This window comes from Myxine glutinosa, chromosome 6, assembly GCF_964187855.1.
Source record: "Myxine glutinosa chromosome 6, kmMyxGlut1.1, whole genome shotgun sequence".
NCBI classification, from domain to species: Eukaryota; Metazoa; Chordata; class Myxini; order Myxiniformes; family Myxinidae; genus Myxine; species Myxine glutinosa.
In genome coordinates this window covers 5,222,905-5,250,247 of record NC_136266.1, presented here as the reverse complement: position 1 = coordinate 5,250,247, position 27,343 = coordinate 5,222,905, and the positions used below count along the sequence as shown (strand labels likewise).

At 47.7% G+C, this 27,343-nt stretch overlaps 1 protein-coding gene across 1 annotated transcript in view; it reads right to left on the bottom strand.

The window, feature by feature from the left end:
* Positions 1-2,630: 2,630 nt before the first annotated feature.
* Positions 2,631-27,343, bottom strand: part of LOC137429122 (transmembrane protein 132E) — a 101,426-nt gene continuing 76,713 nt past the window's right edge. Inside the window, exons 9-11 of the mRNA XM_078779524.1 lie at positions 20,478-20,669; positions 6,716-7,750; positions 2,631-3,735 (exon numbers count right to left, since the gene is read on the bottom strand). Coding sequence (XP_078635650.1) covers positions 2,698-3,735; positions 6,716-7,750; positions 20,478-20,669 — 2,265 coding nt within the window. The 3' untranslated portion in view covers positions 2,631-2,697. The remainder of the gene's footprint in view (positions 3,736-6,715; positions 7,751-20,477; positions 20,670-27,343) is intronic.

The window sequence follows — 27,343 nt, the reverse complement described above, 5'->3', positions numbered from 1 at the left end:
CGGAAACGGAAGTGATCAACTTCTTGCTACGAAGCATCAAATCTTCCAATCTCCTTTAATATTGCGAATAAAACAACTCCAACCCGTCATTTTGATCGGCTTTCTTACGCGTGTATTTCTACAGTCTATGTATACTAGTGTGGATCGGCTCGCTGCGCTCACCTCAGCACATGCGCAGCGGAGGCACGGGCTTGCTTTAGCTGAGGATAATGACTGTACCTGAGTTGCTGTGTTGTCATGATTTACACCAATCATAATACAAACAATTACTTTGCACAAATGTACTTATAATATTGGTGATATTATTTAGTTGTAATCAAAAAAGGTCCAAGTGGTGTCGATGGTCAAAGGTCCAAGCTGGTCTAATCTGTCTAAATGGTTTTAAGGTCGAAGGGGGTCAAAAGGGACTTAAGGGGTGTAAATGTCTAAAGGTTCGAAAAGGTCTAAAGGGTGAAGGGATCTAAAGGTGTCTAAAGTATTGAAAGGATTTTGTGATCTCAAGCATTATGTGGTCTCGATATTGCGGTCATAGGGGTCTGAGGGATTTAGGGGTCTTAAGGGTCTTTGAGTCTTTGGGGTCTAAAAGGTCTTTTGGGTTTTGGGTGTCTTCAGGGTCTTAAAGGGTCTTTGAGTCTTTGGGGCCTAAAGGGTCTTTGGGTCTTTAGGATATTTTGGGGTCTTTGGGGTTTCGGGGATCTTCAGGTGTCTTAGGGGTCAAAAAGGTCTTCGGCCCTTTAGGGTCTTTAGCGTTTTGGGAGTCTTAATGGTCTTCAAGGTTTTAAATGATCTTCGGGATCTCAGGGGTTTTTGGGTCTTCGGCATCTTTATGGTATTAAGGGTCTTAAGGGTCTTGTGGGTCTTCAGAGTCTTTTGGGGTCTTAGGTTTTGCAAGGTCTTCAAAGACTTTAGGGCTCTTGGGTACTTATTATAGGAGGAGGGGAGAGGGGAGCTATTAGTTCAAACATACAGTATGTACTTATTACATATCGTCAAACGGCTTCATGGACGGACCTTGCGTTTCGTTTATATATATATATATATATATATATCTTATTATAATAGAGCAAACGTATGTGGTTATGTCGTTACGTCGCTATGTTTGTCGCTATGTTTATATGCGACGAAAACGTCATCTTCTTCAAATAAAATTACCACCCTCTTAATTGCGTTAAGACTGCTGAGACCCCTCAGCCCTTTGACGACCCTTTAATTCCCCCAAGACCCTTCAGACCACCAAGACCCCCAAAGACCCCAAAGACCCAAAATACCCTTCAAGGCCCTGAGGCTCAAAAAGACCCTGTATACCCAAAAACCCAAAACACCCCGAAGACCCAAAACACCCCAAATACCCAAAACACCCCGAAGACCCAAAACACCCCGAAGACCCAAACACCCCGAAGACCCAAAACACCCTGAAGAAAACCCAAAACACCCCGACGACCCAAAACACCCCGAAGACCCAAAATACCCTTCAAGGCCCTGAGGCTCAAAAAGACCCTGAATACCCAAAAACCCAAAACACCCCGAAGACTCAAAACACCCCGAAGACCCAAAACACCCCGAAGACCCAAAATACCCTTCAAGGCCCTGAGGCTCAAAAAGACCCTGAATACCCAAAAACCCAAAACACCCCGAAGACCCAAAATACCCCAAAGACCCAAAACACCCCGAAGAACCAAAACACCCCGAAGACCCAAAACACCCCAAAGACCCAAAACACCCTGAAGACCCAAAAGACCCCGAAAACCCAAAACACCCAAAAGACACCGAAGACCAAAAAGACCCCGAAGACCCAAAAGACCCCGAAGACCAAAAAGACCCCGAAGACCCAAAATACCCTTAAAGACCAAGAAGACCCAAAAGACCCTTAAGAACCACAAACCCCTGAAGACCCCAAAGACCCAAAAGACACCTAAGACCCTTAAGACCCAAAAGCCTCTGAAGACACCAAAGACCCTGAAGACCCAAAACACCTCAAAGACCCAAAATAGACTTAAAGACTCAGAGGATCCAAAAGACCCTGAAGACCCAAATGGCCCTGAAGACCCAAAACACCATGAAGACCCAAAAGACACCGAAATGGTCTAAGATGCCTACCCCTCTGAAACAATGTGTGGTGAGGCGCGCGGAGCGCGCCGAGTCACGCTGGTGTATTTAATATATTAGTCTGTGAAAGGCCATCATGGAAAATCACATTATATAATGCATAACATCGCTCCAAGCTCCTAATTTGAAAACTATAGCACCTACAACAGGGATGTATGCAGCGATTCATACGTTTGAAGATGTAACATTTGATGATGTGAGTGAGAATCCATTGCGGGCTGTTTAATAGTGCAGAAACCATTGCGGCCTGTTCCAAGGCAAGGCGGTTTGAGCAGGCTGAAACAAAGCTCAAGACCCCTGTGAGGGATCGTGGACTGACCAAGGATAAAGTCTGTTTTTGTTTTCATTAAATAAGCCAGTTAATTGTGTTCAAAAGACATGTTTTGATTTGTACAAACACCCAGTTTTCATTCATCCACTCCGATGGAGTTTACTTAGTACGTATGCAAAGTTTTAGCCCGCTCGGTTTCATGGTTTTGCAGTTGTGGAAGAGACACACACCCAAACTGACTGACACACACATTGCCCTTTATTATTGTAGATGACATCACTCTGAACTCTGCCATAATTACCCATCTTGCACAAAACTCATTATTCATCCACCATCACATCACAGACAGAAAACTCTCGAGTCTGAGGGTCCAGTTTCGCAAATTCAAGTTCATTCTTCAAGTCGACCGGGTTGTTTCCCATGACCTCGGTCACCTTCGCGCCGCTGGTATCCCCGACAAACGTTGTGAACTGCACCTGTTTACGGCAGGAGGTGGGGGAGGGTCTGGGCTGCCCCGCGCACCCCGGGGAGACGGATGAATGGTCGGTGTCCGGATCTTGAGCCGAAGAGCCGGAAAGGACGCGTGACGAGCACGGATTGGCGTGCGGCCATTGCGAGTGAGCACCAGGAGACGAAGCCTCCGTGGAGTTCTGCACCATCGCCGTAATGGAATTTTGCCTCGTGATGGAGGCGTCACCATTGTCCTGGTACTTCTGCCTTTGACGAACGAGCATCGAGGTGCAGTTGAGCAGAAACGCCAGCAACGCAAGACAAAGCAAGGCGAGTCCGGCATACAGGCCCAATTCAAGGTTCGAGGGGGCAGGCCTAGGTTTTGCTGAAGGTACAATTTCTTGATCTGGAATACTCGTCTGATGCTCTTCCCAACTATCCCTAGCTGGCTGGATGTGCTCAAATCCCACATCCCTCTGGTCTAAAGAATCAGGAATAGCTTCACTCAAATTACCATCACCATGAATGCCAGCAACTTCCGGTGATGAGGTTTCAGAAATAGTTGTTTGTTGAGTGGTTGGGTTTCTGGTTTTACTTAAGCCTGTGGCTTCCTGCGTAGTCCCCGACGTAGCCAGGTGAGCATAAACCTTTACTTTACCAGCGGTAATGACCACTCCATCGGTTGGGTGAGCTTGACAGGAAGTTGGCCGCCGAAGTTCCACTTCCACATGAGCACTTCCATTACCAACTGCGAGCAGGGAAGTTGGGAAGATTCCTGATCCAGACCGCGCGATGATCACCGACGGATCCGACGACGATGCCGAGAGGATGTACGATGAGGGTGGGAAGGAATGCAGTGGAGACGTTGATCCGTCAGAAAACTCAATCCACATGGCAAGAATTCCATCCTGAGACACAAACATTCCTCATTTATTAGTCAAACCTTCATATTGAGCTCAACAAAATGAATAATTGGATGGATGGATGGATGGATGGATGGATTCATCAAACCCCTTTGAGGGTGGCAGGGATTGCCGAAGCTAAGCGAGTTTCTAGGCGAGGAACTGCAGTATGTGGGATGCCATTGCCTTCCAGGATAAAGCAGAAAATTGTTATTTGGTCAGGACGCCGGCGACGATCGCCTACTCTTGGCGAAAGACACCATTGGATAATTTAGGTCCACAAACTGGAAGACAGGTCCACGCTCGTTGATGTATCGCCTTATGTGAAACACCAGGTTGGTAGTTTATAGTCAGGTCTGCACTCAAACCCAGACGAGACAGCTCAAAGGTGAGTATGGACTAATGGACTATCCTGCCAACCAAACGGAAGGAAACACCTGGAGTTTAAAGATTCCAATTTGATTCGTTTGGTATTTTCTTTGCCTAATATGATCAAATTGACCCCTGATGCAGAAAGGTTTGCATCATGAAAGATGAAGCACATCATAAACTTTAGAGGAGGTGCACTTCATTTGAGTGGACTCACCCATGCTCGTGCAGGTGTGTGTACCTGGAACGTTCAGCAGTGGTACAAGGGGTCATTTATAAATTATTTAAGCAAAAAGTTTTTTTTTTTTTTAGCATTGCTCAACCTTCCCTTTTCTCTCCAATGTTCCCATTATTTTCCTCTCTTAATTTTTTTCTACAGATGTCGAGGCTCATAGAAGAGTTGAATGACAGAAGACAAAAGGTCAACAGACTGACAAATAGGATGGTTAACAGGCAGGTAAGACCACATAGACACACTGCAATGTGTGAAGAGGAGAGGCAGGGAGGAAAAGGGGGATCATAAATGGGACAAAAGCTTAGGAGTGGGGAGATAATGAGGCGGTGATGGGCAAAGGTCTTGGATGGCTGGAGGGGGCAGAGGGGAGGAGGCAAGGAGGGGGAGGCAAGGGGGAATGGGGAGGAGCACAGGAGCATGGGATAACACAGGAGAGGATAGTTGCACAGACGAGAGGAAAGTGGGATAGAGGAATGGTTGTGACCAAGCTTGGACAAGGAGAGGACAACTAGGTGGGGTGAAGGGTTTGGTGAAGGTTACCTGGGGAGTGGGGAAGGGGCTGTGGATGTACAAAGGGAATACAGGACATACCAAGTAAGATAACAACAACAACAACTTGCATTTTAAAGGCCATTTTCCCTGCGAGAGCGGGGGTTAGCCTTGCGGTCCCCATGACGGCTTCATGGACGGACCTTGCGTTTCGTTTATATATATATATATATATATATATCTTATTATAATAGAGCAAACGTATGTGGTTATGTCGTTACGTCGCTATGTTTGTCGCTATGTTTATATGCGACGAAAACGTCATCTTCTTCAAATAAAATTACCACCCTCTTAATTGCGTTAAGACTGCTGAGACCCCTCAGCCCTTTGACGACCCTTTAATTCCCCCAAGACCCTTCAGACCACCAAGACCCCCAAAGACCCCAAAGACCCAAAATACCCTTCAAGGCCCTGAGGCTCAAAAAGACCCTGTATACCCAAAAACCCAAAACACCCCGAAGACCCAAAACACCCCAAATACCCAAAACACCCCGAAGACCCAAAACACCCCGAAGACCCAAACACCCCGAAGACCCAAAACACCCTGAAGAAAACCCAAAACACCCCGACGACCCAAAACACCCCGAAGACCCAAAATACCCTTCAAGGCCCTGAGGCTCAAAAAGACCCTGAATACCCAAAAACCCAAAACACCCCGAAGACTCAAAACACCCCGAAGACCCAAAACACCCCGAAGACCCAAAATACCCTTCAAGGCCCTGAGGCTCAAAAAGACCCTGAATACCCAAAAACCCAAAACACCCCGAAGACCCAAAATACCCCGAAGACCCAAAACACCCCGAAGAACCAAAACACCCCGAAGACCCAAAACACCCCAAAGACCCAAAACACCCTGAAGACCCAAAAGACCCCGAAAACCCAAAACACCCAAAAGACACCGAAGACCAAAAAGACCCCGAAGACCCAAAAGACCCCGAAGACCAAAAAGACCCCGAAGACCCAAAATACCCTTAAAGACCAAGAAGACCCAAAAGACCCTTAAGAACCACAAACCCCTGAAGACCCCAAAGACCCAAAAGACACCTAAGACCCTTAAGACCCAAAAGCCTCTGAAGACACCAAAGACCCTGAAGACCCAAAACACCTCAAAGACCCAAAATAGACTTAAAGACTCAGAGGATCCAAAAGACCCTGAAGACCCAAATGGCCCTGAAGACCCAAAACACCATGAAGACCCAAAAGACACCGAAATGGTCTAAGATGCCTACCCCTCTGAAACAATGTGTGGTGAGGCGCGCGGAGCGCGCCGAGTCACGCTGGTGTATTTAATATATTAGTCTGTGAAAGGCCATCATGGAAAATCACATTATATAATGCATAACATCGCTCCAAGCTCCTAATTTGAAAACTATAGCACCTACAACAGGGATGTATGCAGCGATTCATACGTTTGAAGATGTAACATTTGATGATGTGAGTGAGAATCCATTGCGGGCTGTTTAATAGTGCAGAAACCATTGCGGCCTGTTCCAAGGCAAGGCGGTTTGAGCAGGCTGAAATCAAAGCTCAAGACCCCTGTGAGGGATCGTGGACTGACCAAGGATAAAGTCTGTTTTTGTTTTCATTAAATAAGCCAGTTAATTGTGTTCAAAAGACATGTTTTGATTTGTACAAACACCCAGTTTTCATTCATCCACTCCGATGGAGTTTACTTAGTACGTATGCAAAGTTTTAGCCCGCTCGGTTTCATGGTTTTGCAGTTGTGGAAGAGACACACACCCAAACTGACTGACACACACATTGCCCTTTATTATTGTAGATGACATCACTCTGAACTCTGCCATAATTACCCATCTTGCACAAAACTCATTATTCATCCACCATCACATCACAGACAGAAAACTCTCGAGTCTGAGGGTCCAGTTTCGCAAATTCAAGTTCATTCTTCAAGTCGACCGGGTTGTTTCCCATGACCTCGGTCACCTTCGCGCCGCTGGTATCCCCGACAAACGTTGTGAACTGCACCTGTTTACGGCAGGAGGTGGGGGAGGGTCTGGGCTGCCCCGCGCACCCCGGGGAGACGGATGAATGGTCGGTGTCCGGATCTTGAGCCGAAGAGCCGGAAAGGACGCGTGACGAGCACGGATTGGCGTGCGGCCATTGCGAGTGAGCACCAGGAGACGAAGCCTCCGTGGAGTTCTGCACCATCGCCGTAATGGAATTTTGCCTCGTGATGGAGGCGTCACCATTGTCCTGGTACTTCTGCCTTTGACGAACGAGCATCGAGGTGCAGTTGAGCAGAAACGCCAGCAACGCAAGACAAAGCAAGGCGAGTCCGGCATACAGGCCCAATTCAAGGTTCGAGGGGGCAGGCCTAGGTTTTGCTGAAGGTACAATTTCTTGATCTGGAATACTCGTCTGATGCTCTTCCCAACGATCCCTAGCTGGCTGGATGTGCTCAAATCCCACATCCCTCTGGTCTAAAGAATCAGGAATAACTTCACTCAAATTACCATCACCATGAATGCCAGCAACTTCCGGTGATGAGGTTTCAGAAATAGTTGTTTGTTGAGTGGTTGGGTTTCTGGTTTTACTTAAGCCTGTGGCTTCCTGCGTAGTCCCCGACGTAGCCAGGTGAGCATAAACCTTTACTTTACCAGCGGTAATGACCACTCCATCGGTTGGGTGAGCTTGACAGGAAGTTGGCCGCCGAAGTTCCACTTCCACATGAGCACTTCCATTACCAACTGCGAGCAGGGAAGTTGGGAAGATTCCTGATCCAGACCGCGCGATGATCACCGACGGATCCGACGACGATGCCGAGAGGATGTACGATGAGGGTGGGAAGGAATGCAGTGGAGACGTTGATCCGTCAGAAAACTCAATCCACATGGCAAGAATTCCATCCTGAGACACAAACATTCCTCATTTATTAGTCAAACCTTCATATTGAGCTCAACAAAATGAATAATTGGATGGATGGATGGATGGATGGATGGATTCATCAAACCCCTTTGAGGGTGGCAGGGATTGCCGAAGCTAAGCGAGTTTCTGGGCGAGGAACTGCAGTATGTGGGATGCCATTGCCTTCCAGGATAAAGCAGAAAATTGTTATTTGGTCAGGACGCCGGCGACGATCGCCTACTCTTGGCGAAAGACACCATTGGATAATTTAGGTCCACAAACTGGAAGACAGGTCCACGCTCGTTGATGTATCGCCTTATGTGAAACACCAGGTTGGTAGTTTATAGTCAGGTCTGCACTCAAACCCAGACGAGACAGCTCAAAGGTGAGTATGGACTAATGGACTATCCTGCCAACCAAACGGAAGGAAACACCTGGAGTTTAAAGATTCCAATTTGATTCGTTTGGTATTTTCTTTGCCTAATATGATCAAATTGACCCCTGATGCAGAAAGGTTTGCATCATGAAAGATGAAGCACATCATAAACTTTAGAGGAGGTGCACTTCATTTGAGTGGACTCACCCATGCTCGTGCAGGTGTGTGTACCTGGAACGTTCAGCAGTGGTACAAGGGGTCATTTATAAATTATTTAAGCAAAAAGGTTTGTTTTGTTTTTAGCATTGCTCAACCTTCCCTTTTCTCTCCAATGTTCCCATTATTTTCCTCTCTTAATTTTTTTCTACAGATGTCGAGGCTCATAGAAGAGTTGAATGACAGAAGACAAAAGGTCAACAGACTGACAAATAGGATGGTTAACAGGCAGGTAAGACCACATAGACACACTGCAATGTGTGAAGAGGAGAGGCAGGGAGGAAAAGGGGGATCATAAATGGGACAAAAGCTTAGGAGTGGGGAGATAATGAGGCGGTGATGGGCAAAGGTCTTGGATGGCTGGAGGGGGCAGAGGGGAGGAGGCAAGGAGGGGGAGGCAAGGGGGAATGGGGAGGAGCACAGGAGCATGGGATAACACAGGAGAGGATAGTTGCACAGACGAGAGGAAAGTGGGATAGAGGAATGGTTGTGACCAAGCTTGGACGAGGAGAGGACAACTAGGTGGGGTGAAGGGTTTGGTGAAGGTTACCTGGGGAGTGGGGAAGGGGCTGTGGATGTACAAAGGGAATACAGGACATACCAAGTAAGATAAAGGACTTTATCGATTAACATCCCCCCATACGCCGTCCCATTTATTAATAGGTATTTTATGATTATTATTTTGTGAACAAAATCGAGGCTCATGGAAGAGTGAGTTGACAAAGGGAAAAAGCCAATGTAGTGACAGTGGGGCCATAATTGGATACAATAAGAAAGGTATAATGACCTAACAATAATGGGAGAGAGGGAAGTGGAGGAAATGGTAACTTGCAGGTAAGAGGGTTTAGTGACGTAGGGTTAATGTGGGTAGAGACTATTACAGGTGAGGGGTGACATGAGGTGATGCCACACCAATTTGATAGTCTCCGGAAGCAGGCAGTTCCACAAATGGGAGAAAAGAGGAATAAATGAGTGGAGATGTGCGGAATATCCCGACATAAGTTTGCACATAATATGAAGATCACGGCCTTAAGGTTGTTTGCCTTTCATCATTACACTTCAAAATTTACACCAAAAAAACAACAACAACAGCTAATCGACTTTCCGTGAATATGAAAACTTGTTTTTTCTTCTATAATTATATTAAACGATACAAATCCACTGTCTATTTGTCTATTTAACCTTTCAACTTTCACTTTCACATAACAATGAGAAAAAACAAACAGACAAACAGACAAATGGACTCAAATGCAATAACCTCTCCTCTGGCGAGGGTCACTAGAGAGTTCGTAGAACACGTTACCCCACATAGTGTTGATGTGTATACTGTTTATACTTTATGTTTATACTATACTATTTTAAAGATCGTTAAAAAAATTATGGAAGTTTAGTCCGATTGAAGCAGTCTTTTTCACCACCTGATGTAACATGTCCAAGTGCTGCTAAACTGGAGCTTCTTGGAGGTATTAACCCATAGAGTGCTGGATGTACTGCTTCGTAGGCCGGAAATGCTTGTTTGTCATCGGATTTTCTCCACCAATTAGAAACAAGCTTTCATGAGTTACTTGGGTATTATACGTTGTAAGATTCGTTCTTTAGTATTATATGTACTAGCGTGACTCGGCGCGCTCTGCGCGCCTCACCACAAGTCGTTTCAGAGGGGTAGGCATCTTTGACCATTTCGGTGTCTTTTGGGTCTTTCGGGTGTTTTGGGACTTCAGGGCCATTTGGGTCTTCAGGGTCTTTTGGATCCTCTGGGCCTTTAAGGGTATTTTGGGTATTTGAGGTGTTTTTGGGTATTTTGGGTCTTTGCTGTCTTCAGAGGCTTTTTGGCTCTTCTGGGTCTTCGGGGTATTTTTGGTCTTCGGGGCGTTTTGGGTCTTCGGGTATTCAGGGTCTTTTTGAGCCTCCAGGCCTTGAAGGGTATTTTGAGTCTTTGGGGTGTTTTGGGTCTTTGGGGTATTTGGGGGTCTTCAGGGTATGTTGGGTCTTTGGGGGTCTGAAGGGTCTTGGGGAATTAAAGGGTGGTCAAAGGTCTCAGCAGTCTTAACGCAATTAAGAGGGTTAATTAAGAGGGTGGTAATTTTATTTGAAGAAGAAGACGTTTTTCGCCGCATTTAAACATACATACATAGCGAACCATAGACGTTTGCTCTATTATATAATAAGATTATATATATAATATTGTGGCGGGCACAAGGGGTAATAATTCCACGCACCAGTGGGTGGCGCGAGCGCCCAGGCGGGGACCGATGGCACATGCCCCGCCCTTCGACCGATCGGCCACGCCCGGGGACTAGGCGTGGCCTCGGCACATATATGCGGGCTCTAAGTTCGAGCCCGCTCAGTGCTGCAGTTCGACCTTTCGAAATAAAGACTCTTTTGTTTTAACAAACGCGTTGTGGCCTACCTCTTTGGCAAGCAAGTTGTGTGTGCGCACTGCGCAGCACCACACTTCACTGGTGACCCCGATTGGTTCAGCCGTTGCTGAACACAGAACGCGCCATGGCCACCAACGCCGTCGCAGTAAAACTCCCACAGTTTTGGGAAGCACAGGCCGACGTGTGGTTCGTGCAGGCTGAAGTGCAATTTCAGCTTCGAGGCATAACGGCGGACGAGACCCGTTACTACCACGTGGTCGCCACCCTCGGGCCCGGCACTGCCGCCCGAGTCGTGTCCATCCTGCGGCACCCGCCGGTCGACCACAAGTACAAGGCGCTCAAACGTCTCCTCATCGCCACGTTCAGCCTCACGGAGATCGAACGGGCCGACTGCCTCCTGGACCTTCCCAAACTCGGCGACACACAACCATCCGTGCGGATGGATTTTATGCTGTCGCTGCTGGGTGACCAAGCCCTGGATGTCTTATTCCGGGCACTTTCCGATGCCAGCTACCTCTACAGGTTCGCCTCGCGCTGGCCGGTTCCAACATAAGGGAACCCCGCGCCCTGGCCGTAGAGGCCGACAAGTTTTTCGCGGCTTGCGACACGCGGTCGAGTTACGGTGCTGCCGTCGTGGATCCCGGGACAGATGCTACAGCGTCCCTCGTGGCCGCTGCCGCGCCCCGCCCCGCCCACCACCACCGCCGCCGAGAACACCGCGGCCACCGCGGCCGCCGCCGCCCCCACCGCCGCAAGCCTGGTGCTATTTCCACGCCAGGTTCGGCCACAAAGCTAGGACGTGTCGCCCGCCATGCTCGTTTGACAAGTCGGGAAACGACCAGGCCAGCGCTCATTAGCGGCCCTGAGCGTCGGCCATTCCGGCAGCCTCCTGATCATTACGGACACCTTGTCCGGGCGCCGTTTCCTCTGCGATACAGGAGCGCAGGTAAGCGTCATCCCCGCCTCCACGTCCCACAAGCGAACCGCGGGCCGGGGCCCCGCGTTGCTTTCCGTCAACGGTACACCCATCCACACATTCGGGAAGCGCTGCCTCTCCCTGCGGTTCAGAGGGCAGCGCTTTCAATGGTCGTTCGTGACCGCCAGCGTGCCAATGGCATTGCTTGGTGCGGACTTCCTATGTGCGAATGGGTTGTTGATCGACGTGAAGCGCAGACGGCTCGTCCAGGCCGAAACCTTTAGCTTGCTCGCTTGTTCGCAGAGCGGCTCGTTGAGCGGATCACCGAGCGGCTCACCGAGCGGCTTGCCAAGCGGCTTGCTGGAAGGTTCCGTCCCGGCGATTTTGTTTGCACGCTTCCGGCAGCGGACGACTTTACCCGCCTCCTCGCCAGTTTCCTGGCCTTCACGCGGCCCACCTTCTCAGCGGTGGCCGTTAAACACGGGGTGGAGCACCACATCCCCATGGTCGGGCCGCCGTTCTATGCCCGGGCACGCCGACTCGAGCCCACGAAGCTCGCCGTGGCAAAAGCGGGGTTCGCCACGCTGGAGCGGCTGGGGATCGTACAGCGCTCCAACAGCGCTTGGGCTTCTCCGCTGCACATTGTGCCGAAGCCCGGCGGGGGATGGCGGCCGTGCGGGGACTACCGCCGGCTCAATGATGCCACCACCCCCGACCGCTACCCGGTCCCACACATTCAGGACTTTTCCGCCCGGTTGGCCAACACGACCGTGTTTTCTAAGGTGGACCTCATCCGGGGCTACCATCAGGTCCCCGTCCAACCGGACGACGTCCCGAAGACAGCCGTCATCACCCCTTTCGGCCTCTTCGAATTCCTAAGGATGCCCTTTGGGTTGAAGAATGCGGCCCAGGCGTTCCAGCGGCTTATGGATAGCGTCTTGCGTGACTTGCCTTTCCTGTTTGTCTACCTGGACGACATCCTAGTCGCGAGCGCGTCCCGGGAGGAGCACCTGCTCCACTTCCACATGCTTTTCGAATGCCTGGGCCAGCATGGCCTAATCATCAACCCCGCCAAGTGCCGTTTCGGTGTCGCCACCATCGACTTCTTGGGGCACTGAATCACCGAGCACGGGGCCGTCCCTTTACCGGCCAAGGTGGAGGCGGTCAGGGATTTCCTGCGGCCACGCACGATCAAGGGGCTCCAGGAGTTCCTGGGCATGGTAAACTTTTACCACCGCTTCGTGCCCCACGTCGCCCGGCTCCTCCGCCCCTTGCACGAGGCCCTTCGAGGCAAGCCGGGCAAAGGTGACATCCCATGGTCGGAGCCGATGGCCGCGGCGTTCGCGGGCGCAAAGCTGGCTCTGGCCGACGCCACCATGCTGGCGCACCCGGCGCCCGATGCACCGATCGCCCTCACCACCTACGTGTCAGACTACGCGGTGGGCGCGGTGCACGAGCAATGGGTGCGTGGTGCTTGGCAACCGCTGGCGTTTTTTAGCCAGCAGCTTCGCCCGCACGAACGCCGGTACAGCACCTTCGACCGCGAGTTGCTCGGGCTCCACCTGGCGGTCCGACACTTCCGCAACCTGCTGGAGGGCCGCCCGTTCACGGCCTTCATTGACCACAAGCCCCTTGTGTTCGCGATAGCCAAGGTCGCCGAGCCATGGTCGGCACGGCAGCAGCGCCACCTCTCTGCCGTGTCCGAGTACACGACGGACATCCGTCATGTGGCGGGTAAGGACAACCCGGTGGCGGATTGCCTTTCCCGGTCCGTCGTGCACGCGGTCCACATCGGGGTCGAATATGCCCGGATGGCGGAGGCCCAGACCACCGACCCCGGCGTCCAGGCCTTGCGGACCGCTGTCATGGGCCTCCGCGTCACTGAGGTGCCGTTCAACGCCGCGGGCACGGCCCTCCTATGCGATGTCTCCCTCGGCCGGCCTCGCCCCATCGTGCCCGCTGGCTAGCGGCGCCCAGTGTTCGACGCCATCCACGGCCTGTCCCACCCTGGCATGAAGGCATCCCAGAAACTCGTCGGGCCGAAGTTCGTCTGGCATGGCCTCAGGAAGGACGTCCGCGACTGGGCCAGGACGTGCCTCGCGTACCAGCGCGCAAAGGTCCACCGCCACACCCAGGCACCATTGGCCCCTTTTGCGGTGCCCGAGCGTCAGTTCGACCACGTGCACGTCGACTTGGTGGGACCTCTGCCCCCCTCGCGGGGTTTCACCCACCTCCTCACCATGGTGGACCGCACCACCCGGTGGCCGGAGGCCGTGCCATTGGCGGAGACGGCTGCGGCTGACGTCGCGCAAGCTTTCATCGCCACTTGGGTTGCCCGGTTCGGTGCCCCCTCGGACATCTCGTCCGACCGCGGCCCCCAGTTCACCTCGGAGCTCTGGGCCGCAGTGGCGCAAGGGCTCGGGGTGAAACTACACCGCACCACGGCCTACCATCCCCAGTGCCAATGGCCTGTGCGAGCGCTTTCATCGCTCCATGAAGGCTGTGCTCCGGGCCAGCCTCCGCGACGGCGGCTGGGTCGACAGACTCCCCTGGGTCATGCTGGGCCTCAGGACGGCGCCCAAGGACGACCTGCGCGCGTCCTCGGCGGAGCTGGTCTTCGGGCAACCACTGCGGGTACCGGGTGAATTTATCCCCGACTCCACGGCACCTTGGTCCGCGGCGCAACAGCGGTTCGCCCTTCAGGAGACCGCCCGGAGGTTTGCCACGGTGCCAACGGCACACCACGGTTGCCCGCCTTCCCACGTCACCCCGGAGCTTCGCACGGCAAAGTACATGTTCATCCGGCACGACGCCCACCGGGCACCGCTACGGCCCCCGTACGATGGGCCCTTCCGCGTGCTGGAGACCGGGGACAAATTTTTCACTGTCGACATCGGCGGTGCCCCGGATTGCATTTCCGTGGACCGCCTCAAGCCGGCCCACCTCGATCCGGACCACCCCCCGCCAGCAGCTCTGCCTCCGCGTCGGGGCCGCCCCCCGGCGGTCGGACCCCCAGCACCCCCCAGCCCCGCCGGCCCGCTACCCCCCAGCCCTGCACCCATCGCCAGGGGGCGTTTCGGCTGGGTCATCCGGCTTCCCCGCAAACTCACCCTTCAGGTGCGCGGGAATTCTGGGGGGGCGCGTGTGGCGGGCACAAGGGGTAATAATTCCGCACACCAGTGGGTGGCGCGAGCGCCCAGGCGTGGACCGATGGCACATGCCCCGCCCTTCGACCGATCGGCCACGCCCGGGGACTAGGCGTGGCCTCGGCACATATATGCGTCCTCTAAGCTCGAGCCCGCTCAGTGCTGCAGTTCGAGCTTTCGAAATAAAGACTCTTTTGTTTTAACAAACGCGTTATGGCCTACCTCTTTGACAAGCAAGTTGTGTGTGCGCAGCACCACACTTCAATATATTATATATATTATATATATATTATATATTACATATATATTTGATATATATATATATACATACATACATACATACATACATACATACATACATACATACATATATATATATATATATATATATATATATATATATATATATATATATATATATATGTATATACACATACATACATACATACTAGGGTGACTCTGCACGCTCCACGCGCCTCACCACACGTTTCAGAGGGGAAGGCATTTGGGTTTCATGGTGTTTTGGGTCTTCAGGGCCATTTGGGTCTTCAGGGTCTTTTGGATCCTCTGGGCCTTTAAGGGTATTTTGGGTCTTTGAGGTGTTTTGGGTCCTTGAGGTGTTTTTGGTCTTTGAGGTGTTTTGGGTCTTCAGGGTCTTTTGGGTCTTTTGGGTCTTCAGGGTCTTTGGGGTGTTTTGGGTCTTTGGGGTGTTTTGGGCCTTTGGGGTGTTTTGGGTGTTTTGGGCCTTCGGGGTGGTTTTGGGTCTTCAGGGTGTTTTGGGTCTTCGGGGTGTTTTGGGTCTTCAGGGTGTCTTGGGGTCTTCGGGTATTCAGGGTCTTTTTGAGCCTCAGGGCCTTGAAGGGCATTTTGGGTGTTTGGGGTATTGGTGGTCTGAATGGTCTTGGGGGAATTAAAGGGTCATCAAACGTCTGAGGGGTCTCAGCAGTCTTAAAGCAATTAAAAGGGTTAAGTAAGAGGGTGGTGATTTTATTTGAAGAAGAAGAAGACGTTTTTGTCGCATATAAACATACATCCATACATAGCTACATACATAACGACATAACCATATCCGTTTGCTCTATTATAATAAGACTATCATGACTCGGTGTGCTCCACGCACCTCACCACACGTCGTTTCAGATGGGGAGGCATCTTTGACCATTTCGGTGTGTTTTGGGTTTCATGGTGTTTTGGGTCTTCAGGGCCATTTGGGTCTTCAGGGTATTTTGGATCCTCTCGGCCTTTGAGGGTATTTTGGGTCTTTGAGGTGTTTTTGGGTCTTCAGGGTCTTTTGGGTCTTTGGTGTCTTTTGGTCTTTTGGGTCTTTTGGGTCTTCGTGGTGTTTTGAGTCTTCAGGGTGTTTTGGGTCTTCAATGTGTTTTGGGTCATCGGGGTGTTTTGGATCTTCGGGGTGTTTTGGGTCTTCGGGGTGTTTTGGGTCTTCGGGGTGGTTTGGGTGTTTTGGGTCTTCGGGGTGTTTTGGGTCTTCGGCATGTTTTGGGTCTTCCGGGTGTTTTGGGTCTTCGGGGTGTTTTGCGTCTTAGGGGTGTTTTGGGTCTTCGGGGTGTTTTGGGTCTTTGGGGTGTTTTGGGTTTTTGGGGTGTTTTGGGTCTTCGTGGTGTTTTGGGTCTTCGGGGTGTTTGGGGTCTTCGGGGTGTTTTGGGTCATCGGGGTGTTTTGGGTCATCGGGGTGTTTTGGGTCTTCGGGGTGTTTTGGGTCTTTGGGGTGTTTTGCATCTTCGGGGTGTTTTGGGTCTTCGGGGTGTTTTGGGTCTTTGGGGTGTTTTGGGTCTTCGGGGTGTTTTGGGTCTTCGGGGTGTTTTGGGTCTTCGGGGTGTTTTGCGTCTTCGGGGGTGTTTTGTGTCTTCGGGGTGTTTTGGGTCTCCGGGGTGTTTTGGGTCTTTGGGGTGTTTTTGGTCTTTGGGGTGTTTTGGGTCTTCGGGGTGTTTTGGGTCTTCAGGGTGTTTTGGGTCTTCGGGATGTTTTGGGTCTTCGGGGTGTTTTGGGTCTTCGGGGTGTTTTGGGTCTTCTGGGTGTTCTGGGTCTTTTTGAGCCTCAGGGCCTTGAAGGGTATTTTGGGTTGTTAGGGTCTTTGGGGGTCTTCAGGGTATTTCGGGTCTTCAGGGGTCTTGGTGGTTTGAAGGGTCTTGGGGGAATTAAAGGGTCATCAAAGGTCTGAGGGGTCTCAGCAGTCTTAACGCAATTAAGAGGGTTAATTAAGAGGGTGGTAATGATAATTTTTTAGAAGAAGAAGACGTTTCGTCGTGTATAAACATACATACAAAGCGACAAAACGACATACATGACCATATACGTTTGCTCTACTGCAATAAGATTATATATTATACGTATTTAATATACTAGGGCATGCCCGTACTATATATACTAGGGCGTTGCCCGTACTATATCTATATCTAAAATTATATCCCCCCCCTCTATTTACATGAAATGGTTTGGTCCAAAGCGAACGGCTTCCGGAGTTTGGTAAAGAAATCGCCATCGCGTGCACAAACGCGCAGGAAAGCGAATGAAGCGCAAATTCGTTTTTATTAGTTTTAAAACATAGTTTAACGCCAACATAGTTTGCAAACGTGAAATAAATGAATACGCTCTCAAATGTGCCATCCGAGGCAGAGTGTGTCCGCCACGTTCGGCACACGCGATAGTTCGCTGCTCTCTGATTGGTTGAATCGTTTTTTGGACATAGCTCGGTAAGTAATTGTCCGATTAATATGAAACCTTGAAAAGGCACATCCTCGGGTCCCCAGCAATATACCTGGCAAGTTAAAAGTATATCGGACCCGTGGTTGTCGAGAAACAGCGGTCACAGACAAACAAACGTACAAACGTACAGAGATTACTGGAATTATAGATAGATATCTAAAATTATATCCCCCCCCTCTATTTACATGAAATGGTTTGGTCCATTCGCAAAGCCAAAGCGAACGGCTTGCGAGTACGGTGGCAATCCCCCCCCCCCTCTATTTACATGAAATGGTTTGGTCCATTCGCAAAGCCAAAGCGAACGGCTTGCGAGTACGGTGACAATCCCCCCCCCTCTATTTACATGAAATGGTTTGGTCCAAAGCGAACGGCTTGCGAGTACGGTGACAATCCCCCCCCCTCTATTTACATGAAATGGTTTGGTCCAAAGCGAACGGCTTGCGGAGTTTGGTAAAGAAATCGCCATAGCTCGGTAACTACTTCTCCGATTAATATGAAACCTTGAAAAGGCACATCCTCGGGTCCCCAGCAATATACCTGGCAAGTTTAAAGTATATCGGACCCGTGGTTGTCGAGAAACAGCGGTCACAGACACACAGACATACACACACACACATACACACACACATACACACACACACACACACACAGAGATTACTGGAATTATAGATAGATTATATGCAGTATTCTATGTTTGTGATTCGTTATTTAGGTTGACGTCAGTTTAAGCTCGTTTGCATACACGTTTCGGCCATTTTAATGGCCCGACGAGCTTTATGACATGTCTAAGCCATGATCGTGGCCCGATGACCTTTATGACATATCTCAGCAATGATCATGGCCCGATGACCTTCATGACATATCTCAGCAATGATCATGGCTCGATGACCTTTATGACATGTCTCAGCCATGATCGTGGCCCAATAACCTTTATGACATGTCTCAGCCATGATCGTGGCCCGATGACCTTTATGACCTGTCTACGCCATGATCGTGGCCCGATGAGCTTTATGACATGTCTCAGCCATTATCGTGGCCCGATGACCTTTATGACATGTCTAAGCCATGATCGTGGCCCGACGAGCTTCATGATATGTCTCAGCCATTATCGTGGCCCGATGAGCTTTATGACATGTCTCAGCCATGATCGTGGCCCGACCACCTTTATGACATGTCTCAGCCATGATCGTGGCCCGATAAGCTTTATGACATGTCTAAGCCATGATCTTGGCTCGATGAGCTTTATGACATGTCTAAGCCATGATCGTGGTCTGACAAACTTCATGACATGTCTCAGCAATCATCGTGGCCCGGCGAGCTTTATGACATGTCTCAGCAATGATCATGGCCCGATGAGCTTTATGACATGTCGAAGCCATGATCGTGGGCCGATTAGCTTTATGACATGTCTAAGCCATGATCGTGGCCCGATGAGCTTTATAACACGTCTGAGCCATGATCGTGGCCCGACGAGCTTTATGACACGTCTCAGCCATGATCTTGGCCCGACGAGCTTTATGACATGTCTCAGCCATGATCATGGCCCGATGAGCTTTATGACATGTCTCAGCCATGATCGTGGTCCGATGAGCTTCATGACATGTCTAAGCCATGATCGTGGCCCGATGAGCTTTATGACATGTCTCAGCCATGATCATGGCCCGACCACCTTTATGACATGTCTCAGCCATGATCATGGCTCGATGAGCTTTATGACATGTCTAAGCCATGATCGTGGCCCGATGAGCTTTATAACATGTCTAAGCCCGACAAGCTTTATGGGTTAAGAAGGCGATTTGTGTTTTGCAGTGTTCAAGTAAATAATTCAATCATACTAAAATACACAATTTGGTGTCTGTCTGTCTCTCTGTCTGTCTGATGATTTTTTGACCCCAATACATTCCGTCATTACTTATCCAATCTCAAACAAACTTGACAGGATGATTACGGGTCACACAATGAAGGTTGTAGGCATTCATTCCACCCCCCCCCCTCCCCAAGGGGGTTTACCTCCTTGAACAAACCTCGAGTCAACGTTTATAAATAGCTTATGGCGTTTTCGTGGGAGCAACGGCCCAACAGCCTCTACCAGTTAAAATATTGTAAACCACAAACACGTCTGATTATCTTTTTAAACAGTCGATCATGCTCGTTGATGTTTATCTTGCACTGCTCTTTATAACAAACAAAGAAATTTGGAGGAATCCCGACATCTGTGAGGTAAGTTTTACTTACAGAACTGAGGGAAGATCTACTGTACTCTAAATACCCCACAAGGGTTGGGTAAATAACATGACCCTTCCTGCCGCTACCGTGGCGTTTTTCGTAGCGAACTTTTGAAAAACTCGCTCCTGCTGTTTAACACGAAACTGTAAGGAAGTAAGAACGCGATGTGTTCAGCTAGCTAGCGCTTGCCAAGCCAGCCGTTCATTAAGGGTTTTGAATGGAGTGCTTGCTCGAATGCTTAAACCACTTGGCCATCTCTTCACAAGAAACTTGGTAAATGAACACACCCCCAATGTTCTTGAGACCCACCCATAGATATACAGTAGATTGACTATAATCTACATACCCCAAAGAGGAATGACCCCCTACCTGCCCTGTCATAGTGAGCAGGTGTACGAGTTTAAATAAAATAAAGATGGTAATATTTGTATAAATAAATTAATTTCGTATTTTACCACCGTTGATGCAGCGTCTATTACACCACCCTATCGAACACGTTACATTAGTTATTCGTGCCTTTTAGTGTCCTTTATGACGTCCTTATAAACGGTAAGTTTCCTGTTTGGAAAGATTTTCAATTTTGTTAGACTTCCAGCTTTGATGTTTCGTTGCACAAAATATTTTGGATTTTCTTATTCTATTGGATAACCAAGATGTCGAAATATATTCGAGAGGACTTCAGTGATCAATCAGCAAAAGCAAAGACAACAAAGCATTTCAGCGATACACTAATATATCACGTCACCTGACGAGTTGCATCCAGAAGGCTGTCTGCAGTTACCGTGGCAACGAAGGTGGCGTTACCACCGGAGGTGGGGTCAATACCGAGAGAGATCTTCCCAATGGGGAGCAAACGAAGACGGACAGGAAGCACAGGGATGGATAGAACAGTTATCGGAGCTGCTCCAAGCACTTTCCCCGAGAGTGGCGAAAGAACCTGAGAACAAAACAAAATAACATTCTTGGTTTTTGTTTACCTATATCAATGACATCATCACTGGTACTGATGAAGGACAAATGACGAATGGTTTTTGGAACACAAAATAATAAAAAAAATATGGATCATGGACCACTCAATCCTGATCAAAATTCAATCTTAAACCTCGACAAGTCCTTCACAGAGTTGTTGAAGTTTTTCACTTTCATCTTGTTAATGATATTTTTCTGACTTGGTAAAGCAATGGCTGCCAATCAGCACTCCGGTTTGAACACTTACGAGGCCCATTCTGCTTTGACATGTGAGCAGCAGCTTGAGGGGTGAACAGGTAAAACCGAACTTGGATAGAGGAGGCCGTTGGACCCCTCATGCCTGTGCTGATTACCGGTATGGTGATCCGTGATAGCGATACCTGCCTGTGCTGATTACTGGTATGGTGATCCGTGATATAGATACCTGGCTGTGCTGATTACCGGTACGGTGATCCGTGATATAGATACCTGGCTGCGCTGATTACTGGTATGGTGATCCGTGATATAGATACCTGGCTGTGCTGATTACCGGTACGGTGATCCGTGATATAGATACCTGGCTGCGCTGATTACTGGTATGGTGATCCGTGATATAGATACCTGGCTGCGCTGATTACCGGTACGGTGATCCGTGATATAGATACCTGGCTGCGCTGATTACTGGTATGGTGATCCGTGATAGCGATACCTGGCTGCGCTGATTACTGGTATGGTGATCCGTGATATAGATACCTGCCTGTGCTGATTACCGGTACGGTGATCCGTGATAGCGATACCTGCCTGCGCTGATTACTGGTATGGTGATCCGTGATATAGATACCTGGCTGTGCTGATTACTGGTATGGTGATCCGTGATATAGATACCTGCCTGTGCTGAGTACTCTTACTGCGATCTACAATATCGATTGTGATTTCCTGCACTCTCAACACTCCAAATTTAGTGATTTCCTGCACTCTCAACACTCCAAATTTAGTGATTTCCTGCACTCTCAAAGTTCCAAATTTAGTGATTTCCTGCACTCTCAACACTCCAAATTTAATGATTTCCTGCACTCTCAACATTCCAAATTTAGTGATTTCCTGCACTCTCAACACTCCAAATTTAGTGATTTCCTGCACTCTCAACACTCCAAATTTAGTGATTTCCTGCACTCTCAACACTCCAAATTTAGTGATTTCCTGCACTCTCAACACTCCAAATTTAATGATTTCCTGCACTCTCAACATTCCAAATTTAGTGATTTCCTGCACTCTCAACACTCCAAATTTAGTGATTTCCTGCACTCTCAACACTCCAAATTTAGTGATTTCCTGCACTCTCAAAATTCCAAATTTAGTGATTTCCTGCACTCTCAACACTCCAAATTTAATGATTTCCTGCACTCTCAACACTTCAAATTTTGTGATTTCATGCACTCTCAACACTCCAAATTTAGTGATTTCCTGCACTCTCAACATTCCAAATTTAGTGATTTCCTGCACTCTCAACACTCGTAATTTAGTGATTTCCTGCACTCTCAACACTCCAAATTTCGTGATTTCCTGCACTCTCAACACTCCAAATTTAGTGATTTCCTGCACTCTCAACACTCCAAATTTAGTGATTTCCTGCACTCTCAACACTCCAAATTTAGTGATTTCCTGCACTCTCAACATTCCAAATTTAGTGATTTTCTGCACTCTCAACATTCCAAATTTAGTGATTTCCTGCACTCTCAACACTCCAAATTTAATGATTTCCTGCACTCTCAACATTCCAAATTTAGTGATTTCCTGCACTCTCAACACTCCAAATTTAATGATTTCCTGCACTCTCAACATTCCAAATTTAATGATTTCCTGAACTCTCAACATTCCAAATTTAGTGATTTCCTGCACTCTCAACATTCCAAATTTAGTGATTTCCTGCACTCAACACTCCAAATGTAGTGATTTCCTGCACTCTCAACACTCCAAATTTAGTGATTTCCTGCACTCTCAACATTCCAAATTTAATGATTTCCTGCACTCAACACTCCAAATTTAGTGATTTCCTGCACTCTCAACACTCCAAATTTAGTGATTTCCTGCACTCTCAACACTCCAAATGTAGTGATTTCCTGCACTCTCAACATTCCAAATTTCATGATTTCCTGCACTCTCAACATTCCAAATTTAATGATTTCCTGAACTCTCAACATTCCAAATTTAGTGATTTCCTGCACTCTCAACACTCCAAATTTAATGATTTCCTGCACTCTCAACATTCCAAATTTAGTGATTTTCTGCACTCTCAACATTCCAAATTTAGTGATTTCCTGCACTCTCAACACTCCAAATTTAGTGATTTCCTGCATTCTCAACACTCCAAATTTAATGATTTCCTGCACTCTCAACATTCCAAATTTAGTGATTTCCTGCACTCTCAACACTCCAAATTTAATGATTTCCTGCACTCTCAACACTCCAAATTTAGTGATTTCCTGCACTCTCAACATTCCAAATTTAGTGATTTCCTGCACTCTCAACATTCCAAATTTAGTGATTTCCTGCACTCTCAACACGCCAAATTTAGTTATTTCATGCACTCTCAACATTCCAAATTTAATGATTTCCTGCACTCTCAACATTCCAAATTTAGTGATTTCCTGCACTCTCAACATTCCAAATTTAGTGATTTCCTGCACTCTCAACACTCCAAATTTAGTGACTTCCTGCACTCTCAACATTCCAAATTTAGTGATTTCCTGCACTCTCAACACTCCAAATTTAGTTATTTCATGCACTCTCAACATTCCAAATTTAATGATTTCCTGCACTCTCAACATTCCAAATTTAGTGATTTCCTGCACTCTCAACATTCCAAATTTAGTGATTTCCTGCACTCTCAACATTCCAAATTTAGTGATTTCCTGCACTCTCAACATTCCAAATTTAGTGATTTCCTGCACTCTCAACACTCCAAATTTAGTTATTTCATGCACTCTCAACATTCCAAATTTAATGATTTCCTGCACTCTCAACATTCCAAATTAATGATTTCCTGCACTCTCAACACTCCAAATTTAGTGATTTCCTGCACTCTCAACACTCCAAATTTAGTGATTTCCTGCACTCTCAACACTCCAAATTTAGTGATTTCCTGCACTCTCAACATTCCAAATTTAGTGATTTCCTGCACTCTCAACATTCCAAATTTAATGATTTCCTGCACTCTCAACATTCCAAATTTAGTGATTTCCTGCACTCTCAATATTCCAAATTTAATGATTTCCTGCACTCTCAACATTCCAAATTTAGTGATTTCCTGCACTCTCAATATTCCAAATTTAGTGATTTCCTGCACTCTCAACATTCCAAATTTAGTGATTTCCTGCACTCTCAATATTCCAAATTTAGTGATTTCCTGCACTCTCAACACTCCAAATTTAGTGATTTCCTGCACTCTCAACATTCCAAATTTAATGATTTCATGCACTCTCAACATTCCAAATTTAGTGATTTCCTGCACTCTCAATATTCCAAATTTAGTGATTTCCTGCACTCTCAACACTCCAAATTTAGTGATTTCCTGCACTTTCAACATTCCAAATTTAATGATTTCCTGCACTCTCAACATTCCAAATTTAGTGATTTCCTGCACTCTCAACATTCCAAATTTAGTGATTTCCTGCACTCTCAACACTCCAAATGTAGTTATTTCATGCACTCTCAACATTCCAAATTTAATGATTTCCTGCACTCTCAACATTCCAAATTTAGTGATTTCCTGCACTCTCAACATTCCAAATTTAGTGATTTCCTGCACTCTCAACATTCCAAATTTAGTGATTTCCTGCACTCTCAACATTCCAAATTTAGTGATTTCCTGCACTCTCAACACTCCAAATTTAGTTATTTCATGCACTCTCAACATTCCAAATTTAATGATTTCCTGCACTCTCAACATTCCAAATTAATGATTTCCTGCACTCTCAACACTCCAAATTTAGTGATTTCCTGCACTCTCAACACTCCAAATTTAGTGATTTCCTGCACTCTCAACACTCCAAATTTAGTGATTTCCTGCACTCTCAACATTCCAAATTTAGTGATTTCCTGCACTCTCAACATTCCAAATTTAATGATTTCCTGCACTCTCAACATTCCAAATTTAGTGTTTCCTGCACTCTCAATATTCCAAATTTAATGATTTCCTGCACTCTCAACATTCCAAATTTAGTGATTTCCTGCACTCTCAATATTCCAAATTTAGTGATTTCCTGCACTCTCAATATTCCAAATTTAGTGATTTCCTGCACTCTCAACATTCCAAATTTAGTGATTTCCTGCACTCTCAATATTCCAAATTTAGTGATTTCCTGCACTCTCAACACTCCAAATTTAGTGATTTCCTGCACTCTCAACATTCCAAATTTAATGATTTCCTGCACTCTCAACACTCCAAATTTAGTGATTTCCTGCACTCTCAACATTCCAAATTTAGTGATTTCCTGCACTCTCAACACTCCAAATTTAGTTATTTCATGCACTCTCAACATTCCAAATTTAATGATTTCCTGCACTCTCAACATTCCAAATTAATGATTTCCTGCACTCTCAACACTCCAAATTTAGTGATTTCCTGCACTCTCAACACTCCAAATTTAGTGATTTCCTGCACTCTCAACACTCCAAATTTAGTGATTTCCTGCACTCTCAACATTCCAAATTTAGTGATTTCCTGCACTCTCAACATTCCAAATTTAATGATTTCCTGCACTCTCAACATTCCAAATTTAGTGATTTCCTGCACTCTCAATATTCCAAATTTAATGATTTCCTGCACTCTCAACATTCCAAATTTAGTGATTTCCTGCACTCTCAATATTCCAAATTTAGTGATTTCCTGCACTCTCAACATTCCAAATTTAGTGATTTCCTGCACTCTCAATATTCCAAATTTAGTGATTTCCTGCACTCTCAACACTCCAAATTTAGTGATTTCCTGCACTCTCAACATTCCAAATTTAATGATTTCCTGCACTCTCAACATTCCAAATTTAGTGATTTCCTGCACTCTCAATATTCCAAATTTAGTGATTTCCTGCACTCTCAACACTCCAAATTTAGTGATTTCCTGCACTCTCAACATTCCAAATTTAATGATTTCCTGCACTCTCAACATTCCAAATTTAGTGATTTCCTGCACTCTCAACACTCCAAATTTAGTGATTTCCTGCACTTTCAACATTCCAAATTTAGTGATTTCCTCCACTCTCACATTCCAAATTTCCAAACTGTATCAATGTCCGAGCTGCATCTCGGAACCGGCTGGGACTAAATTCTGCATCAATAACGGGATTACAAAGTTGTGGGGTTGACATCATTTTTTGACATTGACCTCATTTTGAAGGTCATGACCCAATTGTCGACATTTTAATATTTCTCATCAAAATTCGACCAAGGTTTATCTGATCAGAATGAAAGTGCGCTCTCTAGACAGCTTAGGGTAAGGTGCATCTGTGCTTCATTTGCTTAATACACCTCCGAATTTAAGGTCAAGGTGAAATCATTGGAATCTCCTGCAATGAAGCTAACTCCAAGGGCCTCTCACTCACTCACCGCAGGCAGGTTGGTGGTCTTTCCGTCTTCTACCGACTCCTCTCTGGCCTTGCCCCCCCAGCTCTCTCTGGGCTCTGTCCCGCAAATATTCCTACAGGACGCACAAGATCTGCCTGCAACCCTCTTATGGTTAAACTGCCAAAATCAAGACTCTCTGCTCACCTTCACTCCTTCATTCCTCTTTTCTCCCGCCTCTCGAACAAACTCCCTCACTCTCTTCAATCCCACTCCTCCCTCCAGGTCTTTAAAACAGCTGTTCACCACCATCTCTTATCTTCCCCCATCCAAAACCTTGATCTTTTCTACCCCCGCTAATTTCACCCCAATTCCACTTTTTTGAAATACCAACTTCTGTCCAGGAAGTCCTTGGTGTCCTTGTGTTTTATACTTCTCCCTCCCCCCCCCCCCCCCCCCCCTTCCCATGCCTCCAGCCCCCGGGCCCTCTCCTTTCCACACATCTCCCTGCTCTCGGATGTTGTGTTTGTGTGCTTCCCCTTCTCTCCCCATCTTGTCTTCCGCTCCCTCTTTTTGGGTATTTTGTTTGTCTGGTTGATTTGTTTGTGAAGTAAATGTTAGCTCTTTCACGAGCCTCGATTCAGTATACAAAAATAAATATATAAAAAAATGGTGGTCTGAAAAATATAACACCTTGTTTGTTGTCGCACAATTTATTTGGTCATCAGGGCAGGTCGTGGGCGATGGTCAAGGGTAAGTCATGGGCGATGGTCAAGGGTAAGTCGTGGGCGATGGTCAAGGGTAAGTCGTGGGCGATGGTCAAGGGTAAGTCGTGGGCGATGGTCAAGGGTAAGTCATGGGCGATGGTCGAGGGTAAGTCGTGGGCGATGGTCGAGGGTAAGTCGTGGGCGATGGTCGAGGGTAAGTCGTGGGCGATGGTCGAGGGTAAGTCGTGGGCGATGGTCGAGGGTAAGTCGTGGGCGATGGTCGAGGGTAAGTCGTGGGCGATGGTCGAGGGTAAGTCGTGGGCGCCGGTCGAGGGTAAGTCGTGGGCGCCGGTCGAGGGTAAGTCATGGGCGATGGTCAAGGGTAAGTCGTGGGTGA